This window comes from Diuraphis noxia, unplaced genomic scaffold, assembly GCF_037042655.1.
Source record: "Diuraphis noxia isolate RWA-SAM2 unplaced genomic scaffold, SU_Dnox_SAM2 contig0003, whole genome shotgun sequence".
Taxonomy (NCBI): domain Eukaryota; kingdom Metazoa; phylum Arthropoda; class Insecta; order Hemiptera; family Aphididae; genus Diuraphis; species Diuraphis noxia.
In genome coordinates, this window is record NW_028301713.1 from 75,254,774 (window position 1) to 75,274,964 (window position 20,191).

The window sequence follows — 20,191 nt, forward strand, 5'->3', positions numbered from 1 at the left end:
TGATACTTGATGAGAATATGATATTCATAATGAATGATATTATAATAAATCAATGATAGACTTGTAAAACATAAATATAATATTATAATTACTTTTATGTGCTCTATTAGATTCTGTGCTTTTTTTTTAAACAAGAAAATTGTACAATCTGTAAAATAATGATTTACAATAAAGACAAGTGATTTAAGAATTATAAAAAAAAAGATAAAATAACAAACAATAAGTTAAATTAAATTACAATTATTTACATCAGTTTGGACAGGGCTTGAGTAAAGAGGCCATCCATTGATCCTGTGCTTAAATTTAAAAACGATAAAAAATATTATTTATTATAAAATTAACATTGCAGTTGTATTCTTTCCTTTTTAATTTTTTTTAACATTTTACTGAACATATCTCTAACAGATCTTTGACTTGAAACAAATGATTCTTTTTTGGTAATCTGGTTCTTGTCTTTGTTGTTTATTTGACGAATGAATATTTCTACTGTATTTTTCGGTTTAATAATAGAATTTCTCATTTTCTCATCACATTCATGATTAAAATTGTCGGTTACCAAAGTTGTTGGTGTACTGGTGTGCTCTATACTTTTAAAATCATTATTATTACATTTTTTCTTTCTTTTACGTTTTTTTTTAGACTTTTTTGGTATTTCAGTTACATCATTACTTTTTTGTTTTTTTGTGAGATAATATTCATGTACATTACCTAATACTCCAGTTTGCTGGTTGTTATTTTCAGATGCATTTACTATACATTTTTGTACCTGGCTAATTAATTCTTTAGAATGTTTATTGGTTATTAATGATTTATTCATTTTAATGTTATCCATTAAATGATGTGTCTTTAACACTTTACAAAAATTCATTAATGAACATGGCTTATAATCCGTATATGATGGATTATACTGGTCAGTTATGTCTAAGTGGTGTAAATTATATTCATCATTGGTAATCAAGTTGTGATTAAGGGCATATTTTAAATGGTTAAATCGTAGATGAATTGCATGGCGATCAATAATTCCTTGGTCATATAAATTTTTCCAGTATTCAAAGCTTTTGCCCACAATACTGTAAATATAATCGAAAATTATACAACTTAAATGTATAGAATTCCATAAACATGATTATAAAAAATATATTACCTATCAAACATAGTATATATTATAAGTACTAATGTACATTATTTAGATTTAATAATCATAGGCACAAATAAAGAAGGCTTTGAGGACTTAACTATTAATAATTAATGACTTCATTACATAATACATAGGAATATATAGTATAGATCCCAACTTTAGTCTCTACAAATATTGAATTGTCAAAAATTGTTTGTGCCTATGAATTAATGTTTTAATATATAATATTTATATTACCTTTCGTTAAGAGCTAATATGGACATGGTGATAAAATTAAAGATGGTATATAGTTACTACAACATTTGTTTAAAAAAAAATTATCAATAATAATTAATATTGTACACTAAAAACAAACAGACGAAAAAAATTCGTTGTGAACTTGGAAGTTATAAACATTTATAAATGAAATACAATTTAAACAACTAAATTAAGATTGCAGAGGTTAAAAAAAGAATGGCTTTCATCTATATCAATAACAATACGACGAAGACCGGTATTAACCATTAACTATTTTTTAAATTAAAAACATAAACCATAATAATATGTAATGGGTATTGTAATTTGTAATTATTGTAAATTTGCAAAATGTAAATAATTATTGTTTGAAAAAAACGAAAATTCAAAGTGATAAAACACCGAAACAGAGATAACAACATAGAATCTAATTATAAAGATAATAATATTTTGAACAACAGTCTTTATCATTTTATAACCCTACTATTTTTACTTATTCCTTTTTTTTTGATGAAGTTGGGTTTTTCGCGTTATCTGTTGTGGTAATTTTTTCCTTGGGATCTATTAGGTGTGACAATTTTTTAAATATTTTTTGCGGTATCGAGCTCGCTTCCTTTTTTCTGCTTGTTTCTTATAATTTTTTCCCATTACTTTCGTCGCTTCGTGTGTTCAGTGTTGGACTTATCGTTGAATGTAATCGTGTTGAAACGAAATGTGTTTGTGTGAACTACTTATATCATTGTAATGGATTTGTTTTCCGCTGAAGTTAACGCTGTTGTTGTTGTGCGTGATCGTCATCGACGCAGTGACTCAATTTAAAAGTACTTCCTACTCACTTGTTGTCATGGGACAATTTTAACTTTCATATAAAAGGTATAGCATGAGATTCATTTAATATACATTTGTAATGTTATTATTAGATTTTATTTAAAACAAAATATTCATCAACTGGTTGAATAATATCAAATATTTAATTATGTCGAATGAAACTTTTCTGTTTGAGTAATAATATCCATGTACTTAGATAATTTTAAATTTTGGTAACATTTTATTGAGAATTTATATTATTTTACTATTACACTACACATTAACCATTTAGAAAATAAATATTTTCATTGGTTTTTTTTTGCATTTAGTTTCAGTACACCTATTGTTGAAAAATGTATTATAATTTTTTTGTTTCAAATCGTTTTTACATAGATAAAGTATTAATGTTCTAAAGACTCGTGTTAGTTCTCAATACAGTAGCGCCGAACCTTAGGCGCCTAAGGTTAGGCCATGGCTCGACATGTTTGAACATTTAAGGATAGGGTCACTTCATATTGATCTCTTTCTTCTCCCCAGAATGCCATATTTGCCGATATTGAGATATTGGGTCTCTTTAAATATTTTTTGCCCTATTACATTCTTAGGACTTCGGGGCACCACTACCTCAATAGTTGCATGAAGCATAATTCATATTTTGTTCTTAGTCGGTTTGTAATCATTGACTTTCAAAGTTTTCATTTTCTGTTATTTTATTTCTAAAGAACTTTAATATTATCTATATGATATTTAGTAAAATAAAAATTTTTCTTAAAAATAATACTTTTGCTACCTATTAATTTTGTGGTAGGTAAGTTAGTAGGTAGGTACATTGAATTTAGTTATATTTGTTATAATTGTGAGACATCATAGAAGTTTAAACATATTATTTTTAATTACTATTCAATGGTTTTAAAGTTCTCAACATATTGACTGATATATGGTCACATGCGTCAGCATCAATATCAGAATATAAAAAGTATTTTTGCAGAAAACGTTGGTCGCACTTTGTTTTTATCCATACCTATGTCATATAACTGTCATAATCACTAAATTTTGAACGATGATCTTGAGGAGAAGATTTCACATTGAATGATTTATTAGTTTCCTTAAACAGTTTGTATTAGGTATATACATTAAAAAAATTATCAAATATTACTGCATATTATAAATAAAACTATTGAATTTATTTATGTAATGACATTGAAAATAGAATGTGATCCTGTAGGATAGAAAGTAATACAACTGATGGAAGTAAATTTGTGAATACTTAACCAGTAAATTAGTCCTAGTAAAAATTAAAATTTTATTTGCTAGGCATACTGGCTAACCTGTTATGAACCTACTGAAATTAAGTTGGGCATTGGATTTATATTTTCTATCTGTATTTAAAGTACATTTTAAATTTAGTGTAATTATATATACATTTATTAAAAATCTTGAAATATCTCAATTAATTAAAATATCAATTTTGATTTAGAATATTGTTTACTATAAAATCTAATCAATAAATGCATAAATAACTAGTTTCAATGCTAAAATGTTGTCATTCATTTTTAATTTGTACCCAGCGCTACACATTTCCTGCTTAAAAAATACAATGACCTGTTAAATTAGGTTACAGAATAGTCAAAACACTTTAGTTGTTTCTTACCATGTTAATATTATTGTTTTAGTATTAATTAAACAGAACACTGTACATTTTTGTAAATTGAATTTTATCAATGTACCTACCTAGGTGTCAATAAATACAAAACTATATTCTTAATAAAAAATAAAGTTATTATAATAACGTTAATTATATTAACAGAGTTAAACATGATCTGCTAAGCGCAAATTTGATATATCGTGCAGTTGTAAGACGGAGACAACAAATATGTGTGTAGCAATGTGTAGCATCTTAAGCCTATACTTAAATTGTTCTTATATTTTAGTAGTTTATTAATTTCTGCTAAGAATGAACTAGTTTATATTATTTTAACTTCCTTAGTTGTACCTAATCTGTACTACACAAAATTGGATCTACGGAACAGTAATTTGTTATATTTTCAATTTTTTTTAAATTAACTATTTACTAGTTTAACTTACATTTACTATAAATTCAGTAAACAAATTTAATTTGATCTTAAAAACTATGATTAAATAAGTATATTGTATATATATTATATATATACAGGGTGTCCTGTGAGGATTTACCCATTGAGATATCTCCCCAAATAATGGTGGTATCGAAATTCTGGTTTTGTAATAAGACTTACAGGGATAAGAACTACAATTATTTCATATTTTAATGTTTTGGTAAAAAATTTAAAAAATATATTTTTTTATTTAATTATTTCCAAAAAAATTTACCATAGCAATTTTGTAGAGTTTATTTTTCTGAAAATATTGACGTTTCAAAATTTTATTTTCATTAATTTCCTGATTTTTAATTTTTTTTTAGTTTCAAGAAAAATTGTGAATTATTTAACACCGTAGTGTTATCAAACATGTGACCCGCCGGCGCGGCGCGCTCACATTCCCAAACAGCCGGCCAAATATTTTCCGTGTTCCTAATAGTTATAACTTATAATCATATTTTATTTCTTCAAAACTAGAAAAATTATTAAAAATCAGGAAATTAATGAAAATAAAATTTTGAAACGTCAATATTTTTAGAAAAATAAACTCTACAAAATGGCAATCTTTAATATTTTTGGAAATAATTAAATAAAAAAAATACTACCCTAGCATATTATTTAACTTTTTAAAAAAAAATTTTAAAAATTTTATTAAAAAACTTGAAAATTTAATACAACGTTTCTCATAAGTAATAATGTTTTCAAACATATTTATAGTGTTATTAAAGATTAATGGACCGTATTTACTCCGAATTAATTTTCGAATAATACAATTTTTTATCATTGAATTTAAAATTAACACATCCATCGCAGTAATTCTATAGACACCTAATGTTCAGTAGAGCATTGCACACACTTTTTTTTATTTTGAATATTTGACTATAACATAATTGTTAATCTATCTTCTAAAACATAAATTAGATATTATGCATTTTGATTTTAATTAATTTTGGGTTGATAAATAATGAATTTAAATATATGAGTGTCATACTAGTTACTAATAACTGTTGTGTACCTATGCATTTATGATTTTTTGATTAAATATTTTTATTTATTATGACATTTTATTCTTGCCTTTTTACTTTTTACAGCTCCACACAATGGCTTAGATATTTTGGATTTTTAACACTATATTATATAATATAGAACACATTAAATTTATGTTAGATAAATAGGCCTATAGTATATAGAATTTAACCATAAATTATAAATGAAAAATATAATGTCAAGCACTAAACACAAATATTTTGATTATTTTTTGTTTTTATGCATAATGGGTGCATAAACTATGCAGTATGTGGTAGAACAGCTTTAACTGGAAGAATGGAATACAAAATAGATAATATTGTAATCTATCCTTAGACATAACATTAAAAACACACCCAATATCTATATCAAGTTCTTCTTTATAAGCCCTATTAAGTGGACCCCTAAAATTTTACATGGCTTGAGCTTGTGAGTTGTACACACTCATCAAAATTACAAAATCAAACCTTGGTTTTGTAGTACCATATAAAAAACTATATTGATACTTATGATAGTTTCAACATAGTTTTATTGAAATTGTGTGGTTTTATTGTATACAAAATGAATAGCTTTTTAGAAATATGTTTAGTAATGATAATGAAACACAAGTTTATAAACTGTACTTTAGACTCTGTTAATATATAACTTGGAAATTTAAATATTTCTGTTCTTCATATATTATATGAACTTTTTGAATTGTATTTATAATATTAATTTATGGAAATGTTTCCTTTTCAAAATTGAAGATACACAACTTGTATTTCTTAACTGTTTAGTGTTAACACATTTTATTAGAACAGATAACAATTGTTTGTAGAGTATAGTACATGTACAAATAATCATAGACTTTATACTGAGTATAAGGTCTATGCAAATAATACATATCTAATAGGTAATAAAATATTATCACTTACCTATAATATAATGTAATTGTATTAGTTATTTTAAGCGTAACAAAATTAGGGATTTCTTTTATATAATGGATTTTAAGTTAACTTAGTATAACTCGCCATTGACTTTGTCACTGTTATGAATGTGTCAAATTTGAATTAAATTTTAAATTGTTGTTTACAAAAAATCTTAAACGTCTTATATTACTATTACCTATTTTGCTAATCTATTATTAATACAGGTTACTAAAGGTAATACAATTTTAAGATTTTTGAATAAAACATTTTTTTTTTTTAAATTTATTTGTTTTAGTATTTTCCTATTATTTAAAACAATATTGGGTTTTACTTTTGACTACCTGCTTACAGTACTAATTAAATCAAATTTTGAATCTATATAATAATTTAGGAATTCCTGAGGTCACTTTATTGTTTTAGGTATACAGGGCGATTTTTTTATCATGAACCACTCATTATTTCAAAAAGTATCAATGTTTTTGAAAATATTTTTTTACAAAGTTTCATGTTGTTAAAAAAACAACGTTTTTATAAAAAAATTATATTTTTTAATATTTTTTATCCTTATAATTTTTTAACTTTTTACTTTTTTGAATGGCAACCTAGAGTTTTAATTTCATATTCCAAAGCAGAATATTTTTCTAAGTATTTTGATACGTAAAAGTCGAATTTTGGACGAGTAGTTTATGAGTTATAAGTATTTAAAGTTTAGATTGGCGGAGTGGAGTGGTACGGGGTTACCCCGCAAAATGTTTGTCCACTACTCCGCTTGTCAAAACTTTAAATACTTATAACTCATGAACTACTCGTCCAAAATTCGATTTTTACGTATCAAAATACTTAGAAAAATATTCTGCTTTGGAATATGAAATTAAAACTGTAGGTTGCCATTCAAAAAAGTAAAAAACTTAAAAAATTATAAGGATAAAAAATATTAAAAAATATAATTTTTTCATAAAATCGTTGTTTTTTTAACAATATGAAACTTTGTAAAAAAATATTTTAAAAAACATTGATACTTTTTGAAATAATGAGTGGTTCATGATTAAAAAATCACCCTGTATAGTATACTTATAGACTATAGAGTTATAAATTTTCATAAACATTTTGAAATTTTTTATTTATATAGATTTAGTAATTATTTATTTTTCAAAGTTACTGGTTATCAAGCACACCCGCAAAATAAAATCCCACCTGGGTCAAGATAAAAATTTTAAACCAAATCAAAAAGATTATTTTAAATTGTAATATATTTCTTATGCGTATTCATTCTAAAATAGCATAACATATATAGAAAAAAACAACATTATATGTAATCACATAAGTCCCTTATATGTATAGGTTTTCAATACAATATTAATATATTTTAAATACATGTTAATGTAGATGTTACAAATTAATTATATTTATATTAATTATCAAATATAAGTTGTATGCGTCTTAGCTGTATACAAAATGATTGTATAACGTCTTCAATAATTTTTTGTTTTTGCTTTTTAACAATGTCTTTAATATGCGTGGCATTAAATTAAAAATAGTTTTAAAATATTCCCAGTAGGGGCAATGGCCCCTTTGCCCCCCCCTGCGGGCGCCCTTGCTGGTTATTTGTAAACTAAACACAAAACACTTAATATAAACCAAAAATAAGTGGCTTGGCGTGGTCTGTTGGCTGCTACCGATCGCGAAATGCGACTGGGAGTAAGTAACTGCCACAGCTACTAGCTCCCGGATGGGTGACCACCAGGGTTCATAGTAGTTAAAAACCTTGCCACACATACACGTGTTTGCTACGTACCGTAACAACCGTAAAAACAACCTACCGTACCAAAACCTTACTCCTACCACAGTTCATAACCCTTAAAACAGCTAATGGCCTTAGTCGCCGGGCTTAAGATCAATAAAAAAAAGCGGGTAAGTGGGTATCTCTCTGCTGTACATTGGGGGTGGGGTGGACCTCTGACTAAGGTAGGTTAAATTTGAATGCAATGATAGGTATCATTGTATATGAAAAACGATTCTGAACGGAGACGGCTTATCTGTCTAGGATATATTATAGATAATTAAAATTTTTCAGATCTTAGATTTAAAAAGAAAATTTTTTATGCATTTCTAGCTTAAAATAATTTGCAAATTTTCGTGATTTTTACGTATGTTGTCAAAATTAAAATTTAAATGCTTATAAAAAAAAAATAGTGACTATATATTTATTTTATTTTTCAACTGCTATTGGAAAAATATGTTAGGAGCCTTGTATTAAATTTTAAAATCTTAGATTTAAAAAGAAAAACTTTTATGAATTTCTATCTAAGATAATTTGAAAATTGCGGTGATTTTTACGTATTAAGTCAATATTTGAACTTCAAATGCTAATAAAAAAAAATTGTGCCTATGTATTTTTTAATTTTTTAATTACTATAAGAATAACTTATGAGGAACTTTGTATTAAATTTTCAAGTATTTTGATATAGGGTCAATAAAATTTTATCGACACTTCAAAAGAAAATTTTCAGAAAAATTAATAATTTCAGTTGTCTATAATATCTTAAAAAAAGTCAAAATATTTTGAAAATTAAATCATATAAAGAAAATTCCAATCAAAATAACTTGTGAAATTTTCAAGTTTCTACGACTTATACTTTTTGAATATTTACAAATATTTAAACTCGTAAATCGTTATCGTTACGCTATTTCGTAAAAATTTAAAATTCAAACGCACTTAAAATTTTTCCTATAATGATGCTTCGAGTTTTCTCTATAGCTTCTCGAAGGAAAACCTATGGAAAACTTAGTGTTGTATTTTTAATCCTTAGTTATAAACGCAAACAATTTTATGATTTTTCAACTTCAAAATTACTTGCAAATTTTCGCGTTTTCGACAGATTACGTAAAATTTTGAACTATAAACGCTTATTAAAAAAAATTGTGACTTACGATTTTTAATTTTTTTTAGCTACAATAAGAACAACTCATAAGAAACCTTGTATTAAATTTTCAAGTTTTTTTGGTCGTCCAACATTTTTTTACCGACACTTCAAAAAAAATTCTCAAAAAAATTGAAAATTTCAGTGGTCTATAAATAACTCAAAAAAAGTCAAAAAATTTTAAAATTAAACTGTATATAGATAACACTAACATAAACATTTGGTGAAAATTTCAAGTACCTATTTACAGTGATTAGCTTTTGAATTACAACCATATATAAAAATCGATTTGGTCGAAAACTACAGATTTTGCGTAAAAATTCCCGGTTTTCTGTAATTTTTTTTTTGTTTTTCTCGATTTTTTTGAAAAATGTTGGAAAATGTTTACTTTTGACCTCTATAATGCACCAAGAATCTTCACTTTTACATCGGAAACCACCCCCAAAGTTTGAAATCGAAGCATTATTTCGACTAGTTATGCTGTACACAGACAAAAAAATTAAAAAAACCACACATCATTGTAAATGTAAAATCAATACATTCATCACTTCGTTCGGAATCTAAAATATAGTATTTTAATAATATATTCAGTATATTAGAAGGCATCTGATAATTTAAAAAAAAAAATTTAAGTTAGGGTGTTAGTTTGCTGTTAAAAATTTACAACACAGATATTTTCAAATGCAATTTTTGGTCAAAAATTAATCTAACATACTGAACTAATAACTTCTAATATTAAAATACATTACTTTAATAAGAATAATATCATAAAATAAATATCTACTTAGTAATAGTATAGGTTGACTGCAGACCGTCTTCACTCAGAATCTTTTTTCGTTTACAACAATTTTATATCATAAAATTCAAAGTTCTATTTTAAATGAGTTATAACTACCCAAATAATTCATTTATAATTGTTTTAAATAAAAATTTTATATTCTCCTCTACATATTCCATAGTATGTGAATTTGTTCTAATATTAACAATTAATAAATCGTATTAAAATTGTAAGAATCTCATCTTTACTTTATCATATTAATTTTCGTTTTTTTTATCATTATAAATATTAATATTGATTAGTATCTTAAAATTCATAAAATTGAATTTTAATAAATTAAATCTTGATAAAACAAAAAAATTTTTAGTGAAAACAACGTCCCAATGAAAATAATGAATGTAGTGTTCTCATAATATAAAAAGGTATTAGTAAGTATAAGAGTTTATTTGTGTCCCCCTTCCCACCAATTCGAGCACCACCAATTTTTTTAAATCATTAATTTTCTAACGTATTTCTAAAGATAATATTTTCGCATAACTAAACATAAATCAAATGTGATTCGATGTTTTATTGTTTTTATTTACGTGGTTAAGATAAAGATAAATAAAAATCCATAGTTATAACTTATAACTTATAACATAACCAATTTAATTGTCGGTTCATGATGTAACTATCACATTATTCCTATAAAGAATAGATACCTACGAAGATATACTACAGTGATAGTTGCAGTACAGCATGCCACCTGGTAGCAACAAACAATTCCGCAAACAATTTACAATTTTACAATAACCTCAGTTAAAAATTTACGGAATACAAATTTTCATTTTAAAAAATGGTTAATTTTTAGTTCTTTTATATTTATAAATTTCATAAAGTATAGATTATAAATAATTAAAAATATACACACGTATGTATTATATATACAGTTCAAACTTAATTTAAATTCGAAGATTTTTAATATTTATAAATTAAATTAAATTTTTATTTTAATATTTAGTTAATATAGTTATTTATTTATTTTTTGTTTTTGTATTTATTATTAATTATTATTTGTTACTTACTAGTTATTAGTGTTATTACCATTTTAAGTTAGATATTTTTATTTTTTAGTATCGTAAAAATAAAAGAACTTTATTAATACATATTTTTAAATTTACTCTTGAGATTGGATCCTAGCTTTCTGATACGTAAAGCATTCAAAAATAATTTATTCATTTAAATAATAGATATTTTTAAAGTATCATTTATTATGAAGTAACCTTAATAAAATATGACCAAATTCTAATTGGAAAATTTGTTTCTTTTGAAATTATTGTTCAATTGAACAAAGTGATTTTATTTTTAAACAAATTAATATAATCATAATAAACACAAAATATGATAAGTATAATACATTTACATACATTTGTTGGCACAGTAAGTTTTAATAGTTCTTTTAAATCAAAATTTCCTATAAATACATTGCCCATGACCCGAAAAATTTCAAAATTGTATATTGTTTTATCTTTTCTGGATCAACAAACTCGTGATCATCACTAAAGTTAAATTTTTCTCACGTAATTAATAACACACACACTTATGGGACTTTTGCCAAAATGGTGTACGTCGTTCTCTTAAAATTTACTTTGTTGCTACGGCTAATTTGAAAACAATCGTCGTTAGACATCTTGTCGTTACACTTTCTTTTTGTTCGTTAAAAAAAAAAACTCCTTATTTGTCGGCTTACTGTTTTATGTTTGTATATTTTCACAACGTTCCAGCTTCTAGAACACCTGCAATACCTCATAATAGTGTTGTACTATTAAGGTATACAATTTACCAAGGACATCTGTGTTGTTAAACCTGATTTAAAAATGGTTAGTGTGAATAACTTTTTAAAATAATATGTATTATAACACGATTACATTAAGTGGTTTGTTTAATATTTTTTGGTTTTAAGTATTAGGTAATGAAATTGTAAAATTAAACATACTTATTTTTATTATAATAATTAGGTTATAAGTAATAAATTTTTTGTTCACTTAAAATCTATTACGTATTACGTCGGAGGTAAACTTGCTAGAATAAGAATCCCATGAGAATTTAAAATGTTTTTTACAGCCTAGGTACTTTCAAAAAAAAAAATTGTAATTTATTTGTTGGATATTTATGCAGTTTTAAAATATTTTTATTTGTATCAGAAGCATAACGCGAATTATTTCATATTTTTAAAAATTATTAAATTAGATGATAAAATAATAATATTAATAAATGATAACTGATAACCCTCAAAATATGTCTCACGAGCACGAAACAATTCCAGCTTCATAAGGAGAGAAACACAACCGGTTGAGTCATATTGAAGGTTTATTCAACTTTCAAGGTGCGTGAGCAAATTATTCAAAACTGCCTTATATGTGTTATTTTATATTAATAATTTTTTTTCGTTAATTGTAATATTATCAAATGGTTTTTTTTTTTGTACCCAGTATATTATAGTTAATTATTTATTTTTCAAATGTTATCTTCTGCTAAATTATTAAGTCAGTGTTACGAAACTCATCTAGGTACTAAATATATTATTTACTATATTTTTAAGAATATAAATTGCGAAATATTTATGTATATTGTATAATATGTACACCAATATTATTGTATAATTGTATAGGTGTATCTTTATCTGTATCTATACTTATGGTTTTATTAATTATTTTGTATTAATATGTAAATATTATCTAAAAGAGCACAACACCCGTATTTGTTGTCTCAGTCTTACATACACGTAATATAGCAAATTTACGTTTTGCATTTCACGTTTTACTCCGTTAGCTTAAAAATTTAAGTAAATAGACCTATTATGAAACTTGATTGCAAGAACATTATCTGTGTTTTTTTGGAAGTGTTTTTACGATAATTCAGTTTTTAAGGGAGTTATGCGCGTAAATATATTGTAAAAATAAAAATATTCATAATTCACTTAAAAACTGAATTGTCGTAAAAATACTTCCAAAAAAATAGATAATGTTCTTACAATCAAGTTTCATAATAGGTGTATTTTCTCTAATTTTTAAGCTAACGGAATAAAACGTGATCTGCTGAGTGTAAATTTGCTATGTTACGCGTATGTAAGACTGAGACAACAAATGCGGGTGTTGCGCTCTTTTAAAGCTATGTTATAGTGTTCTTTTTTAACTTTTTAATTTTGATTTTTTAACAGAGACACAAGAAAAAAATTATGTTGCGAATTAAAAAAGGCTTTTCGGAGCAATTGCTCCAGATGGCATTGCTGTTGAGTCTTATTGGCTACGATCGTCTATGGCCAACATTTGGAATATGGCCTTCGGCACCTTCGGCCGAAGTAGAAGTAGGACCTTTCGGTCGATGGGATGATGATAGTTATTCAAATGGCTTTGGTCCATTAACGCAAATCCACCCCAAAAGTGTTGATCGATATTTGGATCGACAATGGCTGTTAAACGAATTATTGTCTTTGGGTAGATATGGCGATCGATATCCATCGAACATAGAGGCATATTTACTTAATGTGGATGATAGCGAGAACGGCCGAGACGACCAGCAACAGCAAGATCCCGGAGGTCATGTTGTTAAAACGGAACCTAAAGAAAACGATAATGAAGACAACGACGACGTGGAAGTATTTGACACAGATATTGTTGAAGATGTTTTCATGTTTGCACCAGAGGTAAGTTTTTTATTTGTTCAATATTTTTTTGTTAAATGTAAATGTAATGTGCATTCGTTGCACTGTCTGCATGTAGGTATATCCAAATTAGGTGTGTAGGTACAGGTACAACTCTTTACCTGTGACTCCTTGTGACTATTCTATAGTACCTTTATGTGGTTATGTTTTACTTTTCTCTTTTTCTAGTATAAGTATTCGTAATAAAATGTGAACTATATTTGAAAGCGCAATTTAAATAATGGATAAAACAATAATTAAAATATTTTTAATTTGTATATAGATAACTATACTTTATATTTCATATTTAACTTATATTAATTTATACAATTTCCGGTTTTTGAAATTTGTTTGTATATTTACTCATACATATTTTTAGATACTTAATTTTTTTTACTTTAAAAGTATTTAATTTATTTTCCGTATTTAATCAATTTATTTTTTTTTTGCGATACACACTTATCTGTTAAAAATGTTATTACCTAATCATCTATCCCATTTTACGATTTACAGTAAAAAAATAGTGGTTCTAATTTGAGAATAATAGGTTTTAATCAAATTAGGCAATCCTTAAATGATGTAAAAATCTAAACACCTATTTAAAATAATTGTTTTATAGGGATCATGTCGCGTACATTTTAGTCAAAACATATCAAACTGATTGACTTTATAATACGATAGGTAATACTTTTTAAAACTGATTTGAATTAGTTATTATGTTTATTGAAGAACCGTCATTCCACTTTATCTAATATCGCCACTCAACAACTTATTTAATATGAATATTTTGAAATTTCGAAATTTGCAAACGTTGATTATTCGGAATTTAAATTAAAAGTCTGTGTGGAGTGACCGATCTCAAGCAGACATTAAAACGAATTCAAATCAGTATTCTGAAATATTGTCGTACTATTAGGTCGATCGGTGGAATGGACAAAAAGTACGTACGAATGAGCATTTGTTTACCGTTCCCGCGTAAAACGCCGCTTCGGTGACTTGTGAACGTGAAGTCCTTATTATAAAAAAAAATTAGTTTTTAATTTTTAGTTATTACTAAAATTAGAAATTACTTAAAACAATATTTAGTTATTTTTATTAGTTTTTAGTTATTACTAATAGTACAATTATGATCACTACGAACAGATTTACAAAACTCGCATGCTTGAAATTTTTTTAATAGTCTAGCTCGAACTTTTTAAAATGTATCTATCTGCCATCGATCCTTAGAAAATCCATGAATAAGAATTTGAATAAACGAAATTATCAATTACACTAAATTGGCCTATCATCCTATATAGTAAAATAGTATAATATTGACGTTATCGTCATGAGTTGATAAGTATTTAAAAATGAATAAAAATTTGATATAAAATTTTGGATTTTAATATGTTATTGTTCGTATTAATTGAAATTTTAAAAAAGATGAGTATAATAAATTATACAAGTAAGCTTGAAGTTTTCAATAATTATGTCAATTAAAATAGTATGTTATTCGAGTGCTCTTGTACTTCATGATATATATTTTATTTAAATATTTTATTTCTGACATTAAAAATATGACGATTATGTTTCAAATAATTTTAAAAAGTCTGATTAGGTAGGTAGATATACGGATATACAACGATATCACCTCAGTGATATGGTGTAAGATTAATTGTAGATTAAAATCAAATGATCATAATCATTGTACCTACTTAAAAAAAATGACGAGGTTACTATTCGATTTATAAAACATTTTTTATTTTAAATGGGATTATAATATAAATGATGAATAATTTTTGAATAATTATCTTAAAAGTGAATTGAATATAAAAATGAATATAGGTAATCTAAGCAACTTTGTATTAAATTGGCAAGTCTTTATAAATTTAACTATAAATTCTATTAAAAGAAATCTAAAAATATAATCGGCATTATATTAACAGATTCTCCTTAATTCATATATGTAATTCAAAATCTTTATAAGAAAATTGTATTGGTTGGTTTGGATTAATTATACATAATAATATGTGAATCGTTGTGATAAAATTATGCAGGTAACTTATTTGACCACATACGACTGATATATTTATTTCTGACAGATTATTATAAATTTAATGTTTTGTAGTAGGTATTTATTACCTTTATGGACCATAAGTTAGTGCAAAAAATATCCAACATTATCGAATTTAGTTATATTGATACCTATATATTATTATGTTTATTTCAAATTGAATCATCAGTGAAGATTTATAAAATTAATTGCATTTGGTATTTTTCTTTACTGTCCTTTTCTACTAAGTTTAAAATAAAAGTACCTATTATTTTTATTACTTATTACATTATACTCTCAGACAAAACTACTTGGTAACTGAAATAAATAGTAAAATCTGTTAAGTTGAATCATTAACTTACCTACTATAGAGGATAAGGGAATTTTGTGGAAATTAATTTTCATGAAGGAAGACATTTCTTGGATGTCACAGCAAACTCCAACTGGTGCAACTGGTTACGCATATTGCATACACGTGTTATTTACTTATTGAGTGGTACTTATTACATAAATAATTCAAAATGTTTTGTTTAAAAACCATATCTTTATACCTAAAACTATTAAATTATTATTCTGCTTTTTTTTTTTTTTAATACGAGTTATGCACATATATCAGCTATAATTGCATATACCTAATATCTCTAGCCTAAAGGTTATAAAATCATTACATATAAATTATAACTCATTTAACTAGTAAATTACATAAAAAATAAGACAAATACGTTTAAAAAATACTATGTAGGTACTAATATTATAAAACCTTAAAAAATGCTCTTAAATATTGTGTTTTCAACATAAAATAATAAAAATAACTAAACAAAGACGTCTTTGTCTTATTTGATTTTACGTAAATTGATGTTCTCGTGAACAATCAATGTAAATCATAAATGACCTATATATATACAGTGTGATCACGCTAAAAGGTACCACTAAATATTTCAGAACGATGACCTTGTATTGAAATGGGGTTTTCACTGAATGAAAGATAGTACATAAATACACATTTATTTATGATTTTCAAATTTTTAACACTTAGTGTGCGCATACGCAATACAACTTACATTTTTTTTTAAATAGAAACACTACTTTTTTTCTACATATCCGGATAGATTATTATTTTTTAAATGTTTTTTGTACAAAAAGTTTTTTTCTATTTACAAAACTGACAAAGTTATAGAAGTCGACATTTGAGTTTTTGCATAATTTGTATAATGTTCACTTATAACTGCTGAAAAAAAAAATAGTGCCAAATTAATACTCAATTTACCTTATCTGTTTATAAATAATAATTTAATACCTATGTGATATAATTTTTGTTTAGTAAACTGCTATAATACGATTACAATTTTAACTATTTTTATAGTGGAATTTTATTTTATTTTTCAATAGTTCTAATAACGATAAGACAATCAGATAAATAATAATAATCTTAATAATAATTAAGAAATAATAAATTTGAAGTAATTAAATATTATTTATAGTGTACAATATTTTTTATTCTCTTAACTGTACTAATAAATTAAATGTACCTATAACAAAATATTTATAAACTGCTTGTAATAGTTATATTAATTTTATAACAAAATAAATTTATCTTATGAACTGTTCAAAATGTCCACCATTATGTTCTAAACATGATTCGAGTCGTCTCAAAAATTCAGTCGAAGTTGATTAACGCGTTGATTTGTTCCTCACTTAAAGTTTGACACGCTGCCTGTATTTTGTTTTTTAAGTCTTGAACATTGACAGGTGGATCTTTGTAAACCACTGTTTTCAAATGTCCTCATAAAAAAAAATTTAATGGCGTTAAATCTGGGGACCGTGCCGGCCAAGGAACCACGCCATAAGTACCAATCCAGCGGTTCGGAAATATTTGATTTAGTTTTTGTCTAACTATAATTGCATTATGTGCTGGTGCTCCATCTTGGTGAAAAAACATATGTTCTCGGGTGTCTAATCGGGCATCATCCTGGGGTTGGTAAATTGGGCGATTGTAAACTCTCCCGGGTTTAGTCCAATACTACCTGACGGGAACATGTAAACTCTCACGGGTCTAGTTCAGTACTACCTGAAGAGAACATGTAAACTCTCCCGGGTCTACTTCAATACTACTAGCTAGCTGGGGAGCATGGCGTATTATTCGTTTTACAGTTAAAATTGGTTGAGCCTTTATAGTCGATATCGTTTTAAATATTTAAATTAAAAATACTCTAACGGTAATTAAATATTTAAATGACAAATACAGGTTAATACAAGATAAATACAGATTAAATACGGTAATACAATTCATAATAAAAATTATAATCACAATCTCTGCAGTTTAGCCAATTCATAGAGTATAGCAATAGCATTTAAAATAACTCGGGAGAGCTTTGCACATTTCTTTCAGATAAACATAATAATATTGACCCGGGAGAGTTTACACATTTCTTTCAGGTAAACATAATATTTACCCGGGAGAGTTTATACCATCGGGAGAGTTTATGCCATCGGGAGAGTTTACTAGTTTTAAAAATCGGGAGAGTTTACCACCGCCCGGTAAATTGAGTCCCAAATGACCCTAACTCGGTAAATTGAGTCCCGGGGAAAAATAGGTAGCAGGTTAGTTGAGTCCCGGAAAAAATAAGGTAGTAGGTAATTTGAGTCCCAGGGAAAAACGATTTATATGCATTTAAAATTTAAAAATATGCACTATAAAATTTTTATTTGTGATTTGTGGACATTCATTGACTGCATGTATATGATTTTGAATATAGCAACATGCATTTTATATTTATTAATTATATAACTATTTTCATGCAATAAAAATGCATGTTTCTATTTTCAAAATCATATACATGCAGTCAATGAATGTCCACAAATCACAAATAAAAATTTTATAGTGCACATTTTTAAATTTTAAATGCATATAAATCGTTTTTCCCTGGACTCAATACTTACCTACCACCTATTTTTCCCCGGGACTCAATTTACCGATTTCAAAATGTACCAAACTTATCTCGGACTCAATTTACCTAGCCCCCATCATCCAATAGTCCTGGTAGTTCGTTGGTTAAAAAATTTAAATATTGTCTGCCATTAAGCATGCCATCATAAAAGTACGGTCCTATAAGCTTCCCACCAATTAACCCACGCCATACATTAATACCCCAGACTGTTTGAAAATTAGTTTCACGTGACCAGTGTGGGTTAGTGTCATCCCAGTATCGATGATTTTGTTTATTCATTATACCAATGTTAGTAAATTTTGATTGATCACTCCAAAAAATAGGATTGTCAATTAAAGGGTTAGGTTAGGTTAAGGGTTATAATAAAACTGAATATTAAACCAAGCCATAAATTCTAATCTACTAGTAGAATCTCCTGCACGCAAATGTTGGACAAAATCACATTTATATGGGTGCATTTTGTGTATTTTTAGAATTTTTTGGACATAACCATATGAAACTCCAATTTCGCGAACAATATGCCTAATTGATGAATGTGGATTAGCTCGTATGTATGTAGTACCTGTAATTCTGTATCTTCATCAAATACTGCTCTACACCTTTGTTGGTTGATTTGTCTATTGTCTGCCAGGAAATCTACCTTCTTGATTTAACCCTTGTAAAAGTCGTAAGATATAATTATGAGATAGATGGTATCTTTCTAGGAATCGTTCGGAATACGTCCTAGCAGCTAGACGTACATTACGTTGGCATTCGCCATAAATTAACAACAACTCAACTTTTTCAGCGTTATTCATATTTAAACAATAATAAAATTATAAAAACATTTAATAACCAGATATTACACGAATATCACATAAAATTTGGTATGGGTCTAGTTAAAGAATAAAACCAAAATGATCTTTTTCTTAAAACAAAATATCTTTATAGTTACATTATCTGATTATCTTATCGTTATTAGAACTATTGAAAAATAAAATAAAATTCCACTATAAAAATAGTTATTGTAATCGTATTATAGCAGTTTACTAAACAAAAATTATATCACTCAGGTACTCGGGATATCCATCAGGACGACGTACCACCACGATTTAAGATATATATCTTAAATCGTGCGTACCACGTACGATATTATTAAATCATTATTTATAAGCAGATAAGGTAAATTGAGTATTAATTTGGCACTATTTTTAGATTCTGAACGAAGTGATGAATGTATTGATTTTACAATGATATGTGTGTTTTTTTTTTTTTTTTTTTTTTTTTTGTTTTGTGTCTGTGTACAGCATAACTAGTCGAAATAATGCTTCAATTTCAAACTTTGGGGGTCGTTTCCGATGTAAAAGTGAATCTCCTAACACATTTTTACAATAGCAGTTGAAAAATAAAAGAAATATATAGTCACAATTTTTTTTTATAAGCATTAAAATTTTAATTTTGACAACATACGTAAAAATCACGAAAATTCGCAAACTATTTTATGCTAGAAATTCATATAAAATTTTACTTTTATATCTAAGATTCGAAAATTTTTGATAATATATCCTAGACAAATAAACGTTTTTCGTTTACAATGGTAATAATATCATTGGATTCAAAT

General features: G+C 26.1%; 2 protein-coding genes across 3 annotated transcripts in view; one reads left to right on the forward strand and one right to left on the reverse strand.

Annotated features, from left to right (window-relative positions):
* Positions 1 to 58: 58 nt before the first annotated feature.
* On the reverse strand, positions 59 to 1,757 carry LOC107174099 (uncharacterized). Its single transcript, XM_015524917.2, has 2 exons — positions 1,376 to 1,757; positions 59 to 1,070 (listed from the first exon to the last, which is right to left on the reverse strand). Exons 1-2 carry the CDS (start codon positions 1,399 to 1,401, stop codon positions 338 to 340), a joined length of 759 nt encoding a protein of 252 aa, XP_015380403.1. The 5' UTR covers positions 1,402 to 1,757; the 3' UTR covers positions 59 to 337.
* A 161-nt stretch (positions 1,758 to 1,918) lies between these two features.
* Positions 1,919 to 20,191, forward strand: part of cnc (NFE2 like bZIP transcription factor cap-n-collar) — a 103,725-nt gene continuing 85,452 nt past the window's right edge. The window contains exons 1-2 of one of the 2 annotated variants that reach the window (XM_015524933.2): positions 1,919 to 2,245; positions 13,129 to 13,614. In XM_015524933.2, coding sequence (XP_015380419.1) covers positions 13,147 to 13,614 — 468 coding nt within the window. In that variant the 5' untranslated portion in view covers positions 1,919 to 2,245; positions 13,129 to 13,146. Of the gene's footprint in view, positions 2,246 to 11,573; positions 11,789 to 13,128; positions 13,615 to 20,191 lie in introns of those variants that run through there. The other variant, XM_089221867.1, reaches the window with a different exon arrangement.

Excerpts from the sequence above, each read along its gene's own strand:
- LOC107174099 (XM_015524917.2), bottom strand. The coding sequence starts at position 1,401 with ATGTCCATATTAGCTCTTAACGAAAG. Across the intron at positions 1,071-1,375 it reads ATATTAGCTCTTAACGAAAG|TATTGTGGGCAAAAGCTTTG; the intron begins GTAATATAAATA and ends TTATATTTACAG.